Source organism: Scatophagus argus, chromosome 23 (genome assembly GCF_020382885.2).
Source record: "Scatophagus argus isolate fScaArg1 chromosome 23, fScaArg1.pri, whole genome shotgun sequence".
In the NCBI taxonomy this organism is placed as follows: Eukaryota; Metazoa; Chordata; class Actinopteri; family Scatophagidae; genus Scatophagus; species Scatophagus argus.
In genome coordinates, this window is record NC_058515.1 from 6,600,782 (window position 1) to 6,624,682 (window position 23,901).

The 23,901-nt window shown below is 42.1% G+C and overlaps 2 protein-coding genes and 1 non-coding gene across 5 annotated transcripts in view; all 3 read left to right on the top strand.

Moving 5' to 3' along the window:
- Window positions 1-514: 514 nt before the first annotated feature.
- haus6 (HAUS augmin-like complex, subunit 6) lies at window positions 515-7,812 on the top strand. 2 transcript variants are annotated; one of them, XM_046380959.1, is made up of 17 exons: window positions 515-738; window positions 943-1,006; window positions 1,138-1,233; window positions 1,316-1,394; window positions 1,685-1,817; window positions 2,000-2,144; window positions 2,969-3,031; window positions 3,241-3,298; window positions 3,403-3,576; window positions 3,815-4,011; window positions 4,243-4,372; window positions 4,625-4,727; window positions 4,843-4,903; window positions 5,654-5,795; window positions 5,902-6,000; window positions 6,207-6,342; window positions 6,512-7,812. In XM_046380959.1, exons 1-17 carry the CDS (start codon window positions 690-692, stop codon window positions 7,237-7,239), a joined length of 2,457 nt encoding a protein of 818 aa, XP_046236915.1. In that variant the 5' UTR covers window positions 515-689; the 3' UTR covers window positions 7,240-7,812. The 2 variants fall into 2 exon arrangements, with proteins under 2 accessions (XP_046236915.1, XP_046236914.1); XM_046380958.1 differs by having other exon boundaries at window positions 515-1,006.
- On the top strand, window positions 5,001-5,131 carry LOC124055119. Its single transcript, XR_006842579.1, has one exon. It is a non-coding gene; the product is annotated as a small Cajal body-specific RNA 8 (non-coding RNA).
- Window positions 7,813-8,516: 704 nt separating the features above from the next.
- dennd4c (DENN/MADD domain containing 4C) overlaps window positions 8,517-23,901 on the top strand; it is a 30,159-nt gene continuing 14,774 nt past the window's right edge. For both annotated transcript variants that reach the window (XM_046380955.1, XM_046380956.1), the window contains exons 1-2: window positions 8,517-8,813; window positions 20,619-20,929. In XM_046380955.1, coding sequence (XP_046236911.1) covers window positions 20,631-20,929 — 299 coding nt within the window. In that variant the 5' untranslated portion in view covers window positions 8,517-8,813; window positions 20,619-20,630. The remainder of the gene's footprint in view (window positions 8,814-20,618; window positions 20,930-23,901) is intronic.

Sequence of the window (23,901 nt, forward strand, 5' to 3'; positions counted from 1 at the left end):
ATTCCCTATCTTGATGCTACACCTTATTCTGGAGATGGAATACCTCAGCATAGTACATTGTAACTAAACAAGTTAAATGCAGATTGTAGCTTGTAGGAACAAACAACACTAGTGTTATTTTGCTGAATATCTGGACAATCCAGATGGCATAAGTGGAGGAAATGAATCGACTGCTTTGTTACCTGACTGGAGAATTCTCATTGGAGATGAGCTTTTATTTAGTAATACTTTATTTTTCTAAGCTTGGCAGCAGACTTGCTGTTCCAGTAATTTACTGTACATTAAAACGAGTATGAAGCCTGTATAGTGGGAAAACCGGTTCGCCTCGTTCAACATGGATTGAATGCAGTTCCCTTTAGTGTCGACACAAGCCTTTTTTCAAACCATAACAGTTATATCTAGCACATGTGGCATCACACAGATAAAAAATATAACTATTCATAAATAAAGGTGGAGGAAACACACAAGTTTAAAAGTACAGCGTGGACATATTCTCTCACCGGAACAACTTCTTACAACTTCCGGGTGCTTATTGGAAAAATTGGCGGTATGCATTGTTGCTATTGCGTTTTAGTGTGCCTTACTAAAATTGGGGAGATTTAGGTTGACAAATATGAACTCAAACGTAACGTAATTGGTTCTCATCTTGTAAAACGTGTAACTGTTTATCGGTATTGCTCGTTAATTCGATGATCGTGTGTTTAATGCCCGTTGACAAACTCAAAACAAGTTGGAAAGGTAAGATAGCTAACCGTAAACTTTATAGCTAGCAGCTAAAGCTAACTGGGAACTGCTTAATAGTGAGTCCAGTTGGCTTTTTGAGCCATCGCTGCCAGCCACGCTCCTTCCTGTATCTCGGCACTATGGCGAACCCGACATTGTTGCAGAAAAAGAATGGAAAATATCTGTGGTTTGCTCTTCTCGGGCTTGGATTTCAACCGGACAACGCAATGTCGTCAATAGCCGGCAAAACCAACATTAACATGAAACACATCAACCTGGGACCGTGAGTCTGTTTTTATTGCGGATAATGGGATAACAGTATTTCCTAATGACATTTTCCAAGTTATTGTCTATGTATTAACGTCATCTTGAGTTTTACTCTGACTTTAATACGTGTCATTTTATGGCCAACAGGAATATGTTTGACAAACCAAACAAGGATGCCTTCTACATAGTAACGCATTTCCTTTTGGAAAAACTCAACCCGACAAGATTCAACGAGGCATATAGGTAATATTAGACATTAGATCCATTATCTCCTTACGCCTATAAATATGCTCTGAATTAATCTTAAAAAAATGTTTTGTGTTAGGTATTGCTGGCCTGTACTGAACCATAAAGCAGATGCTGAGTTCCGCAAAGTTACCTGTGCGTGGCTTCGAGAAATAATGGTAAGAATTTGAGACAGTATATTCCTAGGATTATATCCACCAGTTATGTCTTCACAAATGGGACATTGTGTCCAGCTTTTCTTCTTCTGTTGCTTCCTTACTTCTGGCTTTCCTGTCATCCATGTCTGCTCCTCAGTCTCCTCTTCTCCTGGCCCAGTCCCTTTGTTGCACCTTGCCTGTCTGCCTGTCTGTAAACCTATAAAGAGAACATATTGTAATCCACAAATGCAGCTTCTGTCCTTTAGAGTTCGACATAAGATAATGACAAATATGTTTTTAACCACGTGTAGGATGAAACCGCCAGTTCGGGATCCAAAGTGGTTGCATCCTTGTTCCTCTCACCAGGAGGCCCCAAGTTTATCACCTTGATGCTAAATCTGGCCAATCATGTCATGCTGCAGGAAATGAAGACATACAACACAGGTAGGCTTAGTTGGAGTCAATATAGAGTCAACCTCTGTTTTTTCAGTACCAGTAGCTTGTATTCACTCACTTCAGAGTGACACAGCAATAGCCAAGTATTATTTAATTAATCCTATTTCATTTAATTTGTAGTTTAGAATACGAAAGACTATCAAATCATCTTGGATATCTGTAATTGTCAGATGACAGCTGGGTTCCAGAGGCAGCGGCGATGCCTGCCTCCTCCCTGGACATGGCGGTGAAGCGACTCAACATGATCACCGCCAGGTTTTTAAAAACTGCAGTGGATCAGGATCGTTTTCTCCACGAGTACCAAAGACGAGCCCAGTAAGTCTTTGAGAGTCCATTTCGGCGGCTGGGCAGAGATAGACTTTATTTCATATTTACATCTGTTGGAGCTACTGCAGTAACACTGGGTACATTGTCTGTATTTTATCTCGCTGGATATAATTTTCTGTCACTGCAGTGAGCTAATTCTCTCCAGTGGTGTTTTAGGAAGGGCACAGTCACGCATAAGCAAATGCAGATAAATGGCCATCGTCTACTAGTGAATATACAGGATGTGACAAACACAGAAATCAGTTAGCTGGTTTGTAGTCTGCTTGAGGGGGTCAACCACACACACTCACAGCCTTGCTATTGGTTGACACTGACACTTCACTGGTTGAACTCTGCCAAACCAAGAGTTTAAGTGGCTGTGTTAATTGCAGATGTGTGTGACCGTGCTGTCGCTGCTCATCATGTTGCATGTTTCATTGGCTCTTCGATTCAAGTCCCACCTGTTTCATGTGAACTGATTGGTCACCCAGGTGTTCATGGTCACCTTTTTTTTTTTTATTTAAACAAATGTTGAGTTGTCGTAGCAGAGAAAGCACAGGTGAAACAAACGGAGTTAACGAGGACTCAGTTTGATGAACTCTCTGAGTGAGCCATGCTAGTGAGACTGTCCACAATGCCAGGGCTGTGGAACTAGCTAGATGGAAGGTAACCATTCTTAATGTTTTCAGTCTCACCTGTGCTTTTCCTGCAATGATGTACCAACATGTCTGCGGTTTGTATTTTAAGCAAGAACCTGCTGTCTAAGTTAGTCACTCACTTATTGGTAACTCCTTTTCTTTAAGCTATTTTCTTCTGTTTTTCCTGTCTTAAAGGCTCCTGGTGAAGTCTGTGAGGGACACCAGAGCAGAGGGTGCCAAGTACGATGAGCTACTCAAGTAAGTATGGCTTACTTTAAGTAGTAACAAGAATAAAATTTTAAAATCGCCTTGAAATCCACACTGCTAAAGTATGTTGTAATGATTGAGCAGATAAAAGCCTCAACAGCTTTTCACAAATCGACAATTGATAAAATGACCCAATTGTTTAGAGGTTATCTTAAGCTGGGAGACACATGAAACATTTTGATTGGACTGTCTACTTTTAGGCGTTACAGCAGTGATTGCAAACAGGATGGAGCTTCTCAAGCTGAGAAGATCAAAATGGTATGTAATGTTTGTAAAACTTTTTACACATAAGACAGCTTTTGTGCTTGTTTATTTTTCAAAGAGCTCACACAAGTACTTAACTTACCTTAACTTGTGTTAAGGTGCGCTCCTTGTGGTCGGCCATTGATGGAATGCTCTCAACTGCCAAAGAGGAGCAACATGCGGTGGAAAGTGTTTTGAGTGGGAATGTAGATCAATACGTCCTGGATGGGACGGATCGAATCCTGACAATTCCTCGGACTTTGCTGGAGAGAGTTGAACAACTCCCACATCAGGTGAGGGTTAAGATGAGTCATTTCACTGTGTTACTCAATGCCTGTTAATTCCACAGTAAACACAGTTTCAGATACACTTGTCCTTGGATGCACAATATCCTTTCTCACACCATCAAATCTTCAGATTTATATGAAAACACAATTTTGTTGAAAATGTTCACCATCGTCGTGGCTGCAAGAAGTGCCAAACCATTTTCAGTCCAAGCGTTGATTGTTTCCGTTTGCGCATGTTTTCCAGTTGAGCTCAGGCAATGTGTATGAGGCTGGCCAGCTGAACCTTCTGTGTGTGTTGGAGCTGACCAACCACGCGCTGCAGCTCCTGAGGGAGGAGCGTTTTCGGCTCGCGAATGTCCCCAAGCCTCAGCTCAATCCTGAGCACCTGCAGGAGAAATGTCAGCAAATGGCCCGTGTGCTGCAGAACCTCCGTCTCATCAGGTATACGCTGACACACATTCAATTGACAGGATGTACTTTGTTCAACCCATTTTTCAGCTGCAATGTTTAATATTAGAGACTGTTTAATTTTGGATTTTCTCAAATTTACAGTTTGATTTTTAGTTGCAAGTTTGTGCTTTAGAAACTGCAATGGCAATAACATTTATAATCATGTTGAATAATGACCTCAATAGTATTTCCTCACCATTAACTTAATTATTTTTCCATCAGGCAGAAGATTTCTAAAGAAGGAATTCCTGAGGTCAAGAGTACCATCAGAGAGTTGGAGGCTGAATGGGACAGGAAGTGGATGGACACTCTGAAAGACACACCTCTAGTCTCTTTTTTGAATGAAGATCCTGTGAGTCACCCTTGGGATGTCTGAAATTGTTCTGTCCTTCCTGCTGCAGTCACAGCACATCGGAAGTGTGAAAAACTCAGGGTGCTTTTAAGAGGAGCAAGAGTCACATTATTGTCTCTTGCTATCCACTCAGGCAGCAAAATCCACTTGAGTACCAAAATATTTTGCAGCTTCAAAAGGCATTTCTTAGTAGTTGCACATCTTAAACTAATATTTGTTTCTTTTTGCTTTTTTTTTATTTTTTATTTTAAGGCTCTTGGCTTCCTCTCACCTATGGCTCCCCTGTCTTTTGAACCGGCAGCTGAGGCTAGTTATAGGAGTAGTATCTTCTCCCAGTACCCTGCAAGTCTTCCAGGTGAGCAAAATCTGATTACTTTCATATCAATTCATCATGTGTTCATTTGGATTCCTCACAACCTCAGTTTTTGTTTCCAGCTGTGTTTCTTATGATTTTTATTTATTTTTTTCAGAGAAACCTGCAGAGAGTAAATCACAGGAAGGTATCCAGCCCAGTTATTCTAACTTGAAGAGGTAATAAATCATTGAACAGCTCTTAAGAGCTGCGTAAACATATCGACTCTTCATAATGTGTTACTTGTAGCGTGTTATTTGGGGTGTTGTCTTCTGATGGGAGGCAGATACTTGGACAGTCCTGAGCAGTGTCTTGTCCATCACTAGTCCTCCCTAGAGCATCCATGCTCTCTGATGACCGCGGCGAATTGAGAGAAATCGTCACGGACAGATACGGAGCAGACACTCGTTATTTCTGCCTTACTGATTATATTAAGATAAACAGAAACTTGAGCTTGAATAGTTTAGAGCAGAGGGGGGAAGATGAGTACCAACCTCATAGGCTGATTGTGAAATATTGAGTCGTACACCTGAAGCATGTACAATAGATTTGGTAGTGTTATTTTAAACGTCTTCAGGTATAACACCAAAGTTTTAAATATCGCAAGAATTAATGTAGCTTCTTCAAGGTGCTGTGCAGCTGGGAATTTGAATTGGTGGTCTACATGTATAAGTTGTAAGCTACTAAAATAAGAGCCTGACTCTGAAGTGAGTGACTCAGTGCTCATCTATTCAACCACTGAACTGAGAACAGCTGCAGGCAAATGTACCGACTTGCCTCGGGGATTAGCACAGGGCCAAGGCCGCATTGCAGCCTGTTAATAGCTCCATTATGATGCCCTGCTCTTGAGCTGCACCGCATTGAGGAAACTGACTGTACTGTGCACAGTGTGCAAAAAAAGTACAAATCTAGTATTGTCTTTTAAACAGCAACACTCCTGCAACAGCTGAGAGGACAGAAAGTCCTGTTGTCACGACTGAAGTGCCGTCACAAGCGAATACCTCCCTGGACTGGCTTTTCGACACACCGCCGTCCCCTTCTCTTCGGGCTCCATCAGCACCGACACCTCAGGTTAGTGTTACATTTCACCTACATTTGATTTGCTCGATCTTTTTGAATTTGTGTACCCCAGTTCATTTGATAAACTACATTTAACAACTCTGGTCTTGGCTTTTAGGCTAGCGTGAGGAAGACAACCCGTGTTCATCCAAAGGAGTCTCCCAAAAGGACCAAGACTCAGATATTAGACATGGAATATGATAACCTTGCTGATCAGGTATATTGATTACTTTGAAACTAAGTGCCAAAGGCTGTGAAACTAGAGTGTTTGATTTATAAATGCATTTTTTTTTGTCTGCTTATGTAATCGAGGGTGGGGGAGTGGAGATCTGGAATGAGGGGAGGAAAAGTGACAACATGAGACACTCAAATAGACCTGGTATTTTAGAGATTCAGCCCAGACTTTGTGTGTGCGTGCGCTAGTTTGCAGATGCTGTAACTACAACCAGTCCAACAGAAGGCAGGGTCAAAGGCCTAGACCTGGAGGGCCTTCTCAGCACTCTCCATGGTGATCCCTTCTCTACCAGGAAGCAGCTGCCACGTACACCTGAGAGCTTGAGTAAGTCCCCTCAGCCTTAAATCAAAGCATGAAGGGGTGAGGATATACATAAATTGGCGATTCAGAAAGCTGGCATGCTGTAACAACTTTGTTTCATCAGCTCGTTATGTTTCAGTAGGGAAATTTTAAAATGTATTCTTTTTTTTTTTTATTTATTTTTTTCCTCAAGTTATGGATGTGAAGAACTCCTGGCGTAAGGCACTACAGGAGGACGAAGAAGAGAAATTTGGGCAGTCGGGCACGGTTAATGACAGTGTGACGGGTCGGTTCACTCCCCTCCATGAGTCTCACAGTCTGCTGCAGACCACAGTTGCGCCCTCGCCAAGTGTCTCCTGCAGTATCACCCCAACTGTCATGAGCCACAGCAAACCAGTCAGCCAGCAGGAGATCTTACTCAGATTCTCTCAGCTGTGTGACACCTTCAGCACTGAGGCACTTGACAGCCCGAGCGGCATGGGCAACAGTGCGGTCCAGTTCAGCCTTGACCACGAAACTCTCCCCGAGATGCCCAGCTGTGACAGCCTGCTGAGCCTCGACGACGAAGGGGCGGATACGAAGAGCGAGGATGGTGACGAGCCCCTCATCCCCCCGCTGAAGCCTGAGGCAACGCAGTCTCCACAAACCACCCGTCATCATCTGGGTCGGTTTCAGCAGGCATGCGACAGTGGCTCCTTCATGGAAAGCAGGACGAGAACACCTGAGTGTCTGCTGTCGGATCACACGGTTTCTGGTTTGGACAGAGACTGGTTAATGGAGTCTTCAAAGTCAGCGGAAGCCACAGACAAGGTCTTCTCGCTGGACTTGGATGCACTGAAGACTCCTTCACCCCACAAGAAGCAGGAGTACAACCTCCCAAAACTGATCACATTCTCACCGATAGATGACATGAAGTGTTAACTGCATTCATATAGAAACCACTTTTGTGTGTGTGTGTGTGTGTGTGTGTGTGTGTGCGCGCGTTAGCTTGACTGTCTTAAACTGCTTTAATTTTAATGTAACAAATATTTGTACATAGCTGTGAAATAACCTATTTCTGTCAAACACTCGTTAGCTTTGTGCATGTGATTTTTAATTTAAAATAAGTCATGAGTTGCTTTAATAAAACTGTAACATAGTAAATTTCTTTTTTACATGTGTGTGTCTGTACATAATTGGGATTGTTATCTTCAAAGCTTCATGTAACTCATTAAACTTAATTTCCAGGGTCCGCTGGCAGCTGAAGTTGCCAGATGTTGAGTAGCAGAACAATGTTTTTTGAGTTTACGGTGGCCAAGTCTCCTGTGTTCATGAAAAGCGAGTATGCCTCTTCCTCTTTATGTGTACATTGCACTATTATGGTTTCTAACAAGACAAAGTCTTCACAGGATGTTAAATTTCTATGTAAGTATGTGACCAAATGATGAAAGTAGTAACATTTCTTGAATTTTGACTTTTTTGGCATTTGAAAATAAAAAAAAATATGGATGTGTACTATTAGTCCTTATTGGTCCTGAGAGAGTCAACTGCAGTGTGAAACAAATGTGGAGCTGCAAGGAATGGGATGTTCAATAAACGATTAGCATGGGGCTTTTGCATCATGGTGTTAGGCTCTTTTTATGTTTGCGTAGAATATTAGCTGCAAGTCGCTGTCTTCATCAAAAAAGGCACCAAATGTGTCTGAGGGCTCCTAGTGTTTCCGAAGAGCAGCATAAATGTGCAAATTTGAGGATTTCCTCACGCACCTGTTGCTTTGCTTAGTTTATATTAGTGTAACTTCTCCTAGTTTCAGGTAGGGGGCGTCAGAAACTGAGCAAGAAAGAAAAAAGAAGTGCGTCAAAGTCAGCGGTGAAAAGGTGGGAAGTCAGTCTATGTCACCTTCACAATAAAACGCAATTACCGACGGGAGGAACTTGATTGCGAGAGGTTGTAAATTCAGTTTGCGGTACCGAGTACGGCACTACTACTACCAATCGTAGCGATAATAATATTTTAATTATTTACATTTATATATTTTCAATCTTTAAACCTTGTCTTGAGAAAACTGAATAATTTGATCCAAAAACCGTTAAGAGCGTTGTTCGTCATTAAGGCGTTTTTTCTTGAAAAGTCTTAACGGGAAATGCTCGTTTAATGTGTGCTACCTTGATAACGCTCCCCATGGCCAGCCTCTGTCAGTTACGGGACTGTAGCCTCTCCTCTTCTCTGGGCGGTTCCAGTCTGAAAAGAGAGGTTTAGAGGAAAGCTCACCAACATTAACTATCAGCGCAGACACAAACATGGCGCCTGCCTCCCCCGACAACTTCAGATGAAAGTGTGGTAACGAAGTGGCCAGCAAAGTTTCATAGGAGTATTTCGAAGTGGCTTTTTCTGCGCGCCGTTTTGGTATAACCTGTTTCGATTTGCATAAGTAGAAACACGGACTACATCAAGCGGGTAAAAACAGCAAGTTGCCTACATGTCAACATTGTCTCTCGCTGCAGTGTAAACAGCTGGTAAGTGCTCACATCTTCTAACACGAACATAGGCGAGACTAAGCAGAGTTTGCGAGAAATAGAAATAGTAGTTGAACTATTTTAACGTGACTTTAGCTGTGTGTAAGTAAGGTCAGCCGCTGAAAATACGTTTTCCTGGTGTTGCTGTGCTGCGGTCTGCTACCACACTTTCCATCGCGTGTTATCCAATCGCGGAAAGGGAGACAGCCACGTATCACTACACCGTCTGATCACCGGAGGAAATTTCTTTTGTTACCCGCAGTGATGTTGATTTCCTGCACGATAGTTGACCTAGTTATGGGTCGGATGCAACAGTTGGGAACATAACACCCCCCTCCAGCACCCCCTACCTACCCCCCTGCTTCCCTCCCCTTCTAGTCCTCCTCCTCTGTCCTCCGCGGCCCTTCTTGACGCCAGATATTCAGACTGAACCTGCCTAACCTTGCAGGTGTCTGCTCCGCCGCACTCTCAAACTGAACTTCCTGCTTGAGATAAAAAAAAAGAAAAAAGACTTAAGCAGGGTAGCTTTGCAGTTTAAGGCACTCAGAACTGTCCTCAAAATAAGGAACTCTTAACCTGAGTTTCTATTGAACCTGTGGCTTGTTTTTATCCAGGGTCTTTATCCCATTATGCCAGGTGTGCATTTATGTGACCCTAAAACAAGGACGTGGAGTTGTGTAAGATGCCTCTGTTGGTTTTGTGTGTATGTGTGGAGTGAGCCCAAGTGCCATTGAATGCAATGCCAAGGTGCTCACATATCTATGCCTCAGCAGTTGACAGTTTGTCAGCATGTCTCACCCTTAAGGGCGGCAGAGTACTCCCTGTCCCAGCTTCCTATTAACCGTTTTGGTGATTCACGGCGTGCATGTGAGGTTCCTGTTATGACAGCCGTGGCACAAGTCCCAGCAGAGCCATGGCTGGAACTTCCTCTTGTAGTGCAACGAGAGCATTATATTTCCACATAGGTATTTTACCACCTGAGAGGGTGGCAGGATTGTGAGATTGTGACAGAAAAATCAGAGCTCGTGGAGGGTGGAAACTGCTCTTGCAGAATTGCATCAGTGCTGAGCCACTGACACGTGGAAGCAGAAGCAGAGGGCTGAAAAATCTCTTTCTTGACCTTGGCTTTGGCCTAACAGCGGCTGGAAAAGGGGAGTGGAGGGAATGTTGCCTCCTACTAGCTGCTACAGGCAGCAGGTACAAAGTAGGTCATGGCTGCGCTTTGGCTTTGTGTACATTGAACTTTGTCACCATTGCTGGTCTTCCAAAAGCTCTGGTCAGGTGACTAAGGAAAGGAAGTAGATTGGCCAAGGGAACAGCTACGGGCTGTCGAAGGGCTAGGTGGTTGCCTAGGCAAAAGTCAAATTGGATTTTGATGAGTGCAAGAAGAGCCAGGAGTGTGGGATAGAGAGAGAGAGAGAGAAGCGTCGAAGCAACTTCATCTTTGACTGACATCGCAACTCTTTTCAATGCTTTAAGCTCTGAACTGAATCTTAAGCTCTTTTCAGCACTTTAACTTCACTAAGGGCTTATATTTTGGACTGACGCTTCAAGCCCCAGGTCTCAGGTCCTTATTTCTGAACCACAAAACTTGGTAACTTCTGCTGTCCATGCATCTTTCACAGTTCTTACACGTTAGTCAACACTCGGAACTGATCAGTTCATCTCTAACATTTCAGCTTTGTCTGACAGTGTCTCAAATGAACTGGCGCTAGTTTCTTTCAGGCCTGTTGATGATAGTGTTTACAGCAAAACAAACAAAGAAATAAATGTTTTCACTGTTCATATACTCCCACCTGCTTTCAAACTTCAGCTGACACTTAAACTGACACAACTCTGCTACTCATTTTACCCACCCGAACTGGCACTTATTTCCACTTCAACTGACAATTCATCACCTACACTTTTGAGTGACATTTCAGCCTCTTTCAGAGCATTAAGTTCCACTGGGACTTAAACTGCATTCAATGCTCGCTTCACTTTTAATTGTCTCACCCTAAAGTACTTTTATGTGAGCCTACATGTCGACTGTATCTTCAGCTGTTTGAGCATTCCAGCTGTTTCTGATTGTTTCTGAGTGAATTGTTATGCTCATCATTTTTTTTTCTTGAAAAGTTAGTCTTTCCTCCGTAGTAATTATTAAGTATTTGTTTTTTGAGACTCGTGCAAAGAAAGTCTTCCTCCTTAAAGAGGTCTTGCTATTACTCTATTACTCCTACCTTTTATTTTTTTAACATTATGCTCCTCTTAAAAATAGCCAAAAACAACAGCAGATTTTAGACAGAGACTACTGACAATGCAGTTTTTGGCTTTGCTGAATACTGTTAAGCTGCCTGTTAGCAAAGGGCAACAACACAGATCATGTAGTCCAGCCAAAAACACCTCTCAGGTACCCTATTTCCTTCCTCCGGTCTTTGTGCTTTGGTGTTACGTGCCCAGTAGTGTTTTAGTTTTTGTCTTGCCTGGGTCTGAGCTGGTATAGGCCCTGCTAGTTAGTCAGGGCTGTGAGTTTGCCCTCGCAGCCTTCTCCTCAGAGTGGAAAGAATGCTCTGTGTCCGCCGGGCTGTCACGCTCCAGGAGGGAGGCAGTCTTGTGACGTTTGTGCTGAGCCTAACCTCACTGCTCCGAGTTGCCTATAAACATCCAGCTTCACCCAGGATGTTCTCGACTGCAGAAAGTCACAATTTACAGCAGACATCTTGTGAAGGCACACCTTAAGTCACATGTCCAGGTCATTGTTAAGTATAACTACAGACACTACTGAGAGACAGGGAGGAGAAGTGGATATGTTAAGCTTCAGTTCCTGATTGCCAGTAGTCCCTGATTGCTATCTGCTTCTGTGATTTTTATCTTGATAAAACATTAAACAAGGGTCCATCCAGTGCTGCTGCACTGCCATTGGATTGACAAAGTTTTACAGAGATAAAATACCAGAAGGGTGTTTGGCCTTCTGTTAAAGGCTTCAGTGGATGTCTGATGATTAGAGTGATGAATTTTCCTAATTATTTATTTATCAAGTAAAAAATAAAAAGACCAAAGAGGCCGTGGCTTCTAAAATGTGAAAAAAACCTAAACTTGTTTCCATGTTTGAGATCTTTACAAATTGGGTTCTTCTTTAATTGGCATATTGTTGAATTTGAGGTCATTTTTGGCTTTAGTAAATGGGTATTTGTCATTAATAATTAATGTTATTATAGATTTAGCAATACAAATGCAATTGTTTCCTTTGACAGTTGGTATTTTGTTGATTAAAAACAGTCACTGAAGTTGCACTTTGCACATTTCAGGATTGTTTCCCAGCAACGTTACAGACATGCTCAACTAGTGCTTGGAGAACTCAAACAGGACAAGCCTAAGCCCAAAGGACCACAATGAAAAAGCTGTAGAGAAAACAACTAACGTTATCAGTGTGATTTGGCAGTCAGACGCCTATTCTGAGAAGTGTGCTGACGGCTGTCATCAAGTCCCTAAATGAAATGAGATTTTACGTATCGCCCTGTGGCTAAAACAAAAACAACTGCTGGTGTTAAACAAACACATATGAGGAACAGAGTTCACTGTTGGTCTTCTGCTTTGTTCAGGCGGTGCACAGCGACAGAGACGTTGGTGGTATATGAATATGATAATGCCAGGCAGTCACACAAGCTTATCTGAAGCCAAAAAAGCAGACGGAGTGCTGAATGCTCCACCTTTCAGAAACCCTGAACGGCAAATATTGAATAGTTAGATATGTCTCCTGCCTTTATCACTCGGTCATATTTTTGTCATTGTTATGACTTGCTTTCAACATAAATTTGAAGGTGGACGTGGCTCACTCCACCAAGTTGCTGTTAAGATTAATTAGCAGGGTGGTTTTTTATAGACTTAAGTTTAACAGCCAACTATATGCACGCACATACTGCAGCTTGCACCATGTGAGTTCAGTCCAGCAGAACTGGCTTTAATTTGAGCTCATCTCCCCTCAAAACTCACTCTCTTTTGTTGTTTCGTCACCTCATTGGCACCTTGTGTTCGGTCTGGCTTTCGCCGCCGACAGCATGCTGTGATGACAGGTGGCAGGGAGGACCACTTTGCTCTTCAGGTCCTCCAAAAGCCCACAGCTACAGAGTACCACTTGAGGCAGACGCTGGCAATTGCGGAAGGTGACGCACACCGTGGCTCAGCGGCTGCCACTGGACCAGAAAGGGTAATGTGTCTGAGGCCATTACAGGATGAAGTAAAAAGACCTTTCCCCTCATGAGTTTTTGCTCTTCTAGGCATAGCAAAGTTCTCAGGAATGATGTTAGGTGCACTTCAGCAGCCTTGTTGCATGAAAACGAAGAAGTAGCACTTGTACAGAAGCCCACATATATAGTTGGCTTGTCACAACAGGGGGGTTGCAGAATCCCTAAGCGTAATTACTGCATATTTAAAGGCTTTGCTCTTTATTCTCATTTACGGTGTCCGAGATTCGTCGCGCGGCAATTTACGCGTGTCATGCTCAGCTGATGTTTTCAGGCGAAGCTGTGAGTGGATGTGAATGCCGGGGGTCCTGCTGAAATAACCAAGGCAGACACAGCGCTGTCTGTTGTCCAGCATCTTACACACACACACACACAGAAACACAAACACACAGACTTGCACATGCGCACATGCAGGCAGGCGATTTCACCCCTGGGGAACAAGCCTCCAGGCTCTTTTGTGCAAAAGGGATGAGATCATTGTGGGGCAGACCATGGGGGGGATGGAGTAAGGGGTTCCACTCTGTGTACTTTAATGGAGAAGACTCTGTCTCTTTTTATTCGTTTTTTGGTCCCTCTTGGCTTTAAATTTGGTACCTTGGATATAAAGGGGCCGGCCAAGCAAATGCCGTTAACACCGCAAGTGCTAAAAGTGGACAAACATTAGGTTTGGCGTGCACACATGTGAGGATTAGGAGGACCTCCCCAGTTTTATTTATGGCAGCTGCAGAGTTTACCTCTGCGGGGGCTTTTGGGCTGCAACCTTTGGCACATTTGCAAGTTAAGACAAGTGCCACCATTAGGGAACGAGGCTTTCCAGTGTCGGGAAATCAAGGGCCTCGAGGAATGATCCACTTAGGAATTTTTTATTTATTTATTTTTTTTAAACATAAGATTTTAGCATAGTGGCTCAAACAAAATAAAAAAAATCCTTAATCCCATAGATTGGCTGATATTTGTGACATCTGTTACTTTCTTTGCTTATCTGAAATGTCTTCCCTGTGCTGCTAGTCACTCACTCAAAGAATAAGACATTGTACTGGAGCCAGTGATTCATTTTATCTTGCTGTATTGCATTACACCATCCAAAATTGTGTTGTTTTATCTTAAGAAATCTGGATAGGTGTTCCTTCCTTGCATGCCTCTGTAAATGATCTCAGAGCAGTTCGAAAGATCAGATAATATTACATTCACATGTTTGCACGTTTCTTTTCCACAGCTGACAGTCATGGGTTACAAAGTTTGAATCTCTGAATCCTTTCTTATTTACAAAAAAACTTGTGCTAACCGCCCAAAATGAATGTGTGCTTGCCTGGATCTGCAATCCAGGTGCACCACCTTGAATCCCTGTGGGGGATGAACTAAAAGAACTACAGTCTATAGTTAGAAGTGCAGTGGAAATGACGGATTATCAGGCAATGAGATTACGGTCCGAATAGCTTTGTTTAGTTCTGTAAACTATTTAAAGGATGTTTCTTATTTTGAAAACTATCACTGAATCATGTGTAATAAATATTAGCGAGCTAGAGCATCTGCAGTGCTTTCAGCACAGTACAACCAGATAAGAGACAAGAAATAAAATGTGAGAGTTGTGCCCGTCACTCAAGTGAGACCTGAATGGCAAAACCTGTTCTGCACTGTGGCCTTCAGTTGCATTAACAGTCTGAGCTGTTTTTTTTTTTTCCTCCATGGCTCTATTCACAGGCAGATGCCATTGTCACCTTGTTGTGTCATGTGTTGTTATTTTCAGAGTAAGTTAGGTGATGCAGAAATGCTGTAGCAGCGTGAGTGAACGTGTCCTAGATTTTTTTATTTTTATTTTTTAAATGAATGAAAAGTTTTACGCAACATTTTACACAGGTTTGGCTAACGTTTGAGCCAGAAGTGGGCACTTAGGATGAAATTCTCTGTCAATATCATGAAAAACATCTTGGTATTAAAATCTGTTTTGTAAATAAAAAAAAAAACCAGTACATATAGTGCTGCTCACCATGTGCAAAAATTGTACACAGTGGCCTAACACTAGTATAGATACGGAAAAGAATACATTGGGACTGCTACTAAAAATCATTTTGTCAGTTCATCAATTTAAAGCTGAAAAGTGAAAGCGTGTGCTATAAACAGCATTTCATCAAATTCCATATGTATTATCTGTATCACTGTGTAAACTGTACATTCATACTGGTTCATAGTGAGTTTAAGCTAATTCTGCGAATGAATGACCAGTGTATACAGTACCCACTGTGTGTATTTTAATCACAAAAGTAAAAGTGCACCGGAGACTCAAGTTCTAAGAATCAATAGCTGAAACAAAGACAGAAACCGGTTTCGGAGCAAGCGGTCAGAGTATGTGTCCTCTGAAGCCTTGCAGTATTTTTGTCATGGTTTGTAGTGACCCTTCTGATTGAGCGCAGCGCAGGCAAAGTGTGACACTCGATCACTGGGTCTCAGGAGTAACAGAGGAACAGGTTTTCACATGGGAAGGGAGGGGCAGAGCACAACATTTAGAGGCAGGGGTTCAGGTTACAAGACTTAGTACGGTGGAAATTTAATGGACCAGTATGTCTTCCAGTTTGACTCTATCGTTTAACCCGTGAAGCTGCACGGTTTTCGCCTTGAGGCTGATAAAGTTTTCCACCACCGCTGCATGCTGTCACAAGTGCAGAACAAGAAGAGCAGAAAATCCAAAATGTTATGTTCACTTGTGTTTACAATAGCTCTAAAGCTTTAATCCCCTGTCAACATCACTGCCGTTTATGGTCACTACCATGTTTTATTTGCTCGCCAGGCATAAAAACGGACAATAAAACAAGCCCACTCTACTATTTTACCTCTAAAATGGAGATGGCTGACTACAGAAGACGTGTCAGCTATATTAAATGTGCCTTTGAAAGACTTGGAGATCAATTTCCTCTGCGAGAGTAACACCAGCCGCAGCTCAGGGTCGCACAGCCTGGCATTGTTGGGGCTCGGTTGCCATGGCGGCGCCAATGTTTGTCTGTCATGGGCTATCACAAAGAGATATTTGTATGGTTGTGGTTGTGGTGCGCGATGGAGGCAGAGGGGACTGTCACAAGCAGTTCCAGCCATGAGAGCGTGTCCACAGTTTCTGTGCTCACCTAACACCAGTGGCGTGTTTTAGTGCATCACGTCGTTTTCAGTGACGGCTTCATTGCCCGCGTTTGCTGTAGTTCCCTTCCTGTTGCACAGAAGAGATGAAAGGCTAATCCAGTGTGTAACCCATGTTGCATTGCTGCTGTCCAGAGCAGGAAATAAAACACTGGCGTTATACTTCTTTTTGGTGTCGGTGGGAAGTCCCTGAAATATCAAAACGTCATATGCCCGGTAAGAGAAGTATAACTATTACAACATCCACATCAGAACGATCCTCATACTGATAAGTGAGTAAAATGCATCTTTCTACCCGCTCTGTGGCTGGGTTCGTATACAAAAGTAGGTTTTTGGTTGTGTATAGTGGAAAATAACATCTGCTTTAGTGGTTCACAGGTAGCTCAGTTTTTAGGTCAGTGTAGAATTGCATGATTGAGCGGCGGTATAACAACTCTAATCTCACGTGATAGATGAGAAAAGTCACTATCAGATTCTGGGAGATTGCTGTCAGAAAGCTGAGTAACTCATAGCCTTGATGTTTTATACCAACATTAGCATTTTAGAGTGGACGAATTATAGAGGCTTTGTGACAAAGGTTAAAATTTGCATGAGTGGCTGCAAACAGTTGTTAAATTAACAAAATATGAAAATGTTCTCCTTTTTTTCCCCCCTCCCTGAATTCTCACTGAGGAAGTGAGAGGCTGTGTACACTCTATTCCTGCTGATCTGTGACCTGCTAATACAGGAGGATCAAGCTTAAAATGAGCCTTATTAGTCTGAAGAGTCATTTAATATTGAGTACTTGCCTGATCAGATATTTTCTAGATTTTATTTATTATACAGACTGTACTTGCAGTTACATTAAAGTTAAGTGAACAATTTACATTCTAGCTATCTTGTAATTAAGAAAACTATAGAAAACGGAAACCAACAAATATAGCATCCAAAGCAACAGTTTCATCATTTTGTCTTTTTGTCTTCTCCTGTCGCCTTTATGACGTTCATGCACTTTTCCAATTCCTTCAAGTCCTTTTAAAGCAGTTATAATCAGTATTTTTATGTTTACAGTGGATCAGGTGATCAAGTGATCAGGTGTGTGTCTGTTTTCAAAACCTGCTCCACCCCACCTACCCATCACCAAGCAGTAGACAAAGCTAGCGACTAGCTGCTGAATATACGTAGTGAATAGCATTTAGCAGCTAAACAGCCAGGTGGAGACCAAAAACAGAGCAAAGAGAGGACTGAATATTGGTCAGCTCATGCATGGCTTTAACATTTGAATCAGAAAAACAATTAATTGATTTCATTCTGATTTTGATGTCATGAAATAATATTATAAACAGTAATATCAGAGTTTGTTTTGTCTATAAACAGATACGCAAATACATACACACACATACACAGGAAGACTATCCAGTCATTGGTTAAACCATCAGAGTGCATTTACTGGCCAGCCTTTGGTGAGAAGAACATATTTAACTCTGTGGTTTGTTATAAAGCAAATATAGTCTGAAGAGAGCATTTTGCTTTTGAATAGGGTTTGGACCAGTGAAATGTAACCATGGATACAGTGAAGTAAATCTCTTCAGTGCAGTAATTCTTAACACAGCTCCACGTCTCTAGATTGTTGTTGTGCATCATAATGAAATAAGAACTGGGTCCAGCCAAAACTAGTGTCATTTTTCTGAAGGACAGATATTATTCGTTGTGTTGTGGGAAGCCACATCTGGAATCATTTGGGATTTTACGAATTTGACTTAAAAGAAGAAAAGGGACGAGTAAGTTTCAGTGACATTCCTCGGGATGAGTAAATGTCCTACTTTTGTAGGAAAATAAAGTAAATTCATGGGGACGGTCACCATTTAAGAAGTGAAATATGATTATGAAAAATGCAGTGCTGATCCTGTTTGATATTTATCTTCCTTGTTTTACCTGTGAGATCTACTCCATTCACATCTGAGCTTTTCTATCCTGCTCTGTGGGAGTGACCTGCTAATCCAGCCCATCTTCACCGTTGCACTTTTATTGTTGTTTTTGTCTGCCCAAAGGTGATCTCATTCAGTCCTGTGCTTGGACATAAAACTGTGTTTATACAGTGACACACTCTGCTCTTTCATTGGGGTCTTTTCCCGACATTGTTTTAAAGAGTGATGAAGAACTGGGCCATATTCTGGGCAAATGTCCAGGTCCAATGCTTCAAAGCTACCGAGACGATAAGACTGGGAGTACACTCGGGGGAAAAAAAAATCAATTTTGTCATGTTCACATGGGCAGAATGCCAAGTTAAGAACTCAAAAACAGTGCCGTGTTTATCATTCAGTCAGATAAGAGTTGATAGATTTAAAAAGAATGAAATATTAATTTTTCACACATATGCCATTGTTGCCCAAGACTGCATGCTCTGTAGTGGATGAAAATCTAAAAAGCAGGCACAGAGTCTGGAAAAGAGTTTTTGTTTTCTGTGGAAATTGTGTGGAAAGTGTGTCATCTGTTTGTGCTGTGGCTGAAAGATTTTCCTCCCGGGCAGGTCAGCCTGCCTCCCGCCACTCCTTCCACAGCACAAGCCAATGGATGTCCTGCACTGCAGACGTAGCAGACATGCAGCGCTGTCTCCTGTGCAAAGACCAGCCTTTAAAAACACCTGTTATGTGGCCTTTTGAAAAGGTTGATCATATTTTTATCATAATGACTGGTGAAAATTAAAATCCAGAATAGAAATGGAAAAGTCCGGTATTATTAGTACAGTATTAACCTGTATCATAAAATCCAGGGCTGTCTGTACTTTTTTTTTTCCCCCCTCCTGCCACAGCTGACTCACCACTGGAAAACTTGAACTCCCTACAGAGGTTCTAATGACTCTTGGACTTTTTTCTCTATGTTGCTCTTTTATAATTATGCATTATGTTATGATGATTAGAGGTGCACCGACTGCAGTTTTCTCGGCTGATTCTGATTCCCAGTTTTTGGATCTTGCTGATACTGATTTTGGCCGATTTCGATTTTCTTTATAAGCTGACTATAACTGACAACATATACAAACAAAAATCAACTTTTCTTCGATGTCAGTTTTAATTTCATAACAAAAGAAATCATTAAACTTACTGGACTGGAAGTGACAATTAACTGGAAAATGAGCTGTACACCCAACTTTATCTGAAATGTTTTACTTTACCAAACAAATGCAGGTGCAACAGATTTCTATAACAAAACAAATGTCAGTTACTTGTATCATTTTACATTATTCACCAGAGCTCAGGTAATTTATCAGATTTCTGAAGCCCCTATTCTATGGAGAACAGCTGATCATCCAGGGCCATGAATTCCATAATTTTCCACTTAATTGCTTTGGTCTTTTCACTGCTTGTACCAAGCAGGAAAGATAGGAGAGGCTGCTGGGGGTGTTCAGCTGGGTGTCTGATTAGGTTTGTTGTTCTGAACATTATCGTAGTCCCCCATAGTTTACTTTGGCCTTACATGCATTAGAAATTGCAAGCTTTGTGTCTTCTTCACTCACAGTGAAGAACTTGTTAGCGTGCAACTGTGATGTTATTGCCTGTGCTGCTGTGTGTAAGATCAGTGGTGCATGTGTAAACCGGACCGGCTTGGAGTCACAGATATGGGAGACTGACCGGGCCAGTTTCCGGTCTGGGCTGAGAATGCTGAAAACTGGCCGATTCTGGTCCCTGGCCAGTCGGTCAGTGCATTTCTACTGACAATGCTACACTTGGCTGAATTCAGTTGCAACCATTAAATGAGTCATTGCTAAATTTGGTGTCATGACTCAGAGACTAACTAGAAAAAGAAATTCAAGAAACTAAAAATTGCTTTAAAAGTATTCCAAAAAAAGAAGAACGACCACAACAGATGCATCTTGGCAACTCCAGACGTTAAACTGGGTTTGACTTTTCATATTTCTTTTTTTGTCACTCGAGTCAAATTTGCTTTTTCCTTCCATATTTGTGTTTTTTTGTGTTTTATAGACTTTGGTGTCTGCTTGATTTACACTCTCACTGGCATTTCTGAGCATTCCTTCGGGCCCAGCTAGTCTCCCTTGGCTCTTTGTAGCTGCCAGAGCTTTAACTCTGTCGACATAACTGTAGCGGTGCCGTGATGTACAATGACAGGAGTGTTTGTGAATGTCAACAAATCCATTCCATTCATTAGCTCTTGTGTCTCCCCCAGTTTATTTGCCTCGTTGTGGAGCAGTAGTCCAAAAGGATCCTTTTATTTCCTTGGCCATAGCATTAGTTAGCATTCTGTGTATGCTTGCATGTGTAATCCTTCCCACTGTCCCCAAGTGATGTTTTAGAACTTTCCTTTTATTAGCGAGCAATGTTCTCCTTGTCTGTTGGCTAAATACAGTATCTACAGCAAGTGTTAAGTCATGGGTGGTAACCACAGCATACAGTACTACAGGAGGGTTTTTTGTCTGTTATGTAAAAAGTCTCACCATTTTCTTGCTTTTTACTTCCAGGTACGTCCAGCCATGATTGAGGATAAAGGTCACCGTGTGACCGACTACTTTGTGGTGGCCGGATTGACAGACAAGTCCACGCCTCTGGAGCAGGACTTGTCAGAGACTAAGTCCAGCGGGCCCAAAGCGCCCATCACTGACCTGGCCGTCATTAACAGGTCGGCAGGTGAAACGGTGCCCGAGGGCTTCACTTGCATCGACACCACATACAGCGGCCAACCAGCCAACCTTAATCATGGCAGTCTGAAGAGCCCTGAGCTGTTCCTGTGCTACAAGAGGGATCGAGGGAAACCGCCTCTCATTGACATTGGGTGAGTCAGCAGCTTGTTTATGTTGGTGTTTATAATCTGGTGTGTCCACATGCCTTCAGCAGCAGGGGACTCATTATATCTGGCTTCAGTTCCGCTTTAGCACATTATATGATGCCAAACTCTTCGTTTGAGTGAAATAAACATGCAGAAGTTTGTAGATTGACAGATACCGGTTGGACGAAGGATAAAGCTTTTGAGGGTGAACGCCTGCATGGCCACAGCAGTGACAGTGATATGATTCAAGATCCTCAAAGTGTTCTGGTGCAGGGCTAATCACTACCTAGCATGTGGATAGACTTTGAATGCTAACATAGTTTTAAAAAAGCATCATTAGCATGATTCACGAGGCTGTTTTTCTACAGGACACACTTCAACACGTCACTGTAGGAAAAACACAAGCGCCTTCTATTTTTTTGTAACCCATAGAGTTACATGTATTATAGTGAAAGGTGTATCTCATATTTTGTGTCCGCTAGTAAATTCAGCTTGGATGTTTCCAGAGGTGGAAGGAAGTCGTGTTGACTTCATTCGCTTGCCAACTTTGCATCATGGAGTTCTCCCCCAAGCCACACCTCTTGGTTCTTTGATAGAATTTTCCTGCTTCCTTGTATTATCCTTAAAGAGGGAACTCCATCATGATTCCAATCCAGGAAGCCTGATGCTGCCACAGTTCTTATTTATTGAGAGGAGTCACAAATTTAAATTTCATCACCAGTTATCTCATCCGCCCTGAATGAACCAGCAATATCAATGCAGTAATGTGTAATTGAGAACGAATGAAACAACAGCCTGAGGCATTTCAGTTCTCCACACACCTTAGTCTTTGTCTAAACCCTCTTTGTGTCCTCCAACAACTAACAAACTAGAGTTTCCAGTTACAAGACACGATACTCTACTGACTCTCAAAGATTCCCCTACAAAGTCAGGGCTTTTTGGAAAACTGGTGTTGCTCTATGATTGCAAGACGATTGCAATACGTTGCCTGGATTCGACTGACGAACTAGCTTCCTTTTATGTCATACTAGTATGAGTCTTCTGCTACATGGAGCTTTAAACTATAGAGCTACATTATGAAACCCTGCAGCGGTCAGTGCAGTGAGCATAAACACAAGATCATATGTCAAGTCTTGTTTCCTTTAAGAGATTGTGCAATCCTGCTTAGCATTCTAATAGACATATGAGATGGTGAAAATAGAAGCAAACGTATGAAAGAATTCACAGCCTTTGCCAAGTTACTTAATAGTTTCCTTTCATTGGTTGATGCACCAAATCGTGTGATTCAACTTAAGAGACTGAAAAACAGATTTCAGATTTTCTTTTCTGTCTTGCTGCAAACATAGGTAATATTAACAGAGTCCTGGTGTGAAATTCGTGACTTGGTATTCTGTTATTAATAAGTAATGTGATACATCGTTATGCATCTGTGTTTTAATAAAAAATGTCACAAGTGGATGGATTTTAGCATCGGTTCACTTCCTGATAGGTCTGTTTGGTTGAGCTACAACACACAAGGTCTGGAAATATTTTTGGCCATGTTGCAACACCAGTGTCTTCCCTTCCTGAGCTCTGTTCCACCTGCTGGTCTCCATAAATGAAAAGCTAGCAACCTGCAAATCATTTATCCCTCCTTCTGCCTCCTCTGCTGTCCGTGAAGCTAGGATTCCCAGCCCGGGGCTCCACAGCGTCACGACTCACTGTCCCCATTAGGGCTCTGTTTTTGTTGCCTAAACGAGAATTTGCTGGCAAACATCTTCCTGGCCTCTTTAGGTTTGTCTTGCATTCCTTTCAGAATAAATGGAGTGTTTGGGACTATTATATCTGCGATGGCTGCCCTGTAGCCTGCACAGGATTAAAAAAAGTTGTGTCTTTGTTTTTTTTTTTGTTTAAATAGTTTAAAGCGACAGCAATTACAGCCTTTGGCCTCCCACAATGTATTGTTCAGATGGAAAAGGGAGGACATGGAGCATGCTGCCATAGAAGCCCTGCAGTCATGCGAAAAAGTCCAACGCAGTAGGGCACTGATTGTTTCTGTTCAACTTTTAGCTGTGTGATAATCCACAGCAGGAGCAGTAAGGAAGCAGACACTGGTAATGCACAAAACACTTTGGCAGTCATCCATATTATTATGCTCAGAGTGTTTGCACTAAATTGGATATGAGAGTTTTCGTATCTGAGCTTGCCTTACTGTCTGGGATTTGGATGAATCAGTCGGTAAATATGTGTCAGAATCACATCTCCCATTGAAGAATCTTTGCTCTTTTGAGTTTCAAACAAAACAAATAAAAAGCTCTGATAAACCCACTGCATGCTACCCGCCCTGCCACAATCCACACAGAGACAAATTTAGTGACAAACTAGCGAACAGATTTGAGTATTTTACAGCTAAAGTGGTTGTGATTTTCCAAGTCTTTGCAGTACTGTATTTGTCACTGTCCCAAGTATTGTCTCCATATTGTGAGAAAGCATGACATGGTACAAAGCTGATGGATACAAAGTAGTTACAATCAGTAGTAGGAAAGCACATTTCACTTTAAATATTGTTCTGTGTTCTATGGATGTTTTCCTTGCAAAATTCACCCTGTTGGAAATTCTGCTTTGGAGGATTCTCTGGAAACCTTGGCTTCAGAGTGTTTGGCTCATTACTTAGGACCATGTGACAGACACCTTCTCAACTTGGGAAAGTCACACCAGCTGAAAACATCTCTTTATATTTTTTTTATTGCTTTCTTTTTCAAACTTCTGGTTTCTCATTGGCATTCAGACTTGAACCTTATGCTTTTACAGTGTAGGCTGTTGCATCATCAGAATGTGAGTTATTCGTCCTCTGGCAGCAAAGCTTGTTTAAGAAATAAAAGCCATGGCTAAGAGCAAAACTGATTCCAGGACAGCACTCTTCTCTGACACATTTGTTCGTCTTTGAGAGCTTTCCAGCATGTATTGGCATGAGTCACTGCAGTGCCAGCTCTTATTTT

What these genes read in the sequence shown, in the direction of transcription:
- haus6 (XM_046380958.1), top strand. Translation starts at nt 864, where the DNA reads ATGGCGAACCCGACATTGTTGCAGAAAAAGAATGGAAAATATCTGTGG. An exon ending in CGTGGCTTCGAGAAATAATG is followed by an intron (nt 1,395 to 1,684) that starts GTAAGAATTTGA and finishes AACCACGTGTAG; the next exon opens with GATGAAACCGCCAGTTCGGG. An exon ending in CATCAGCACCGACACCTCAG is followed by an intron (nt 5,796 to 5,901) that starts GTTAGTGTTACA and finishes CTTGGCTTTTAG; the next exon opens with GCTAGCGTGAGGAAGACAAC.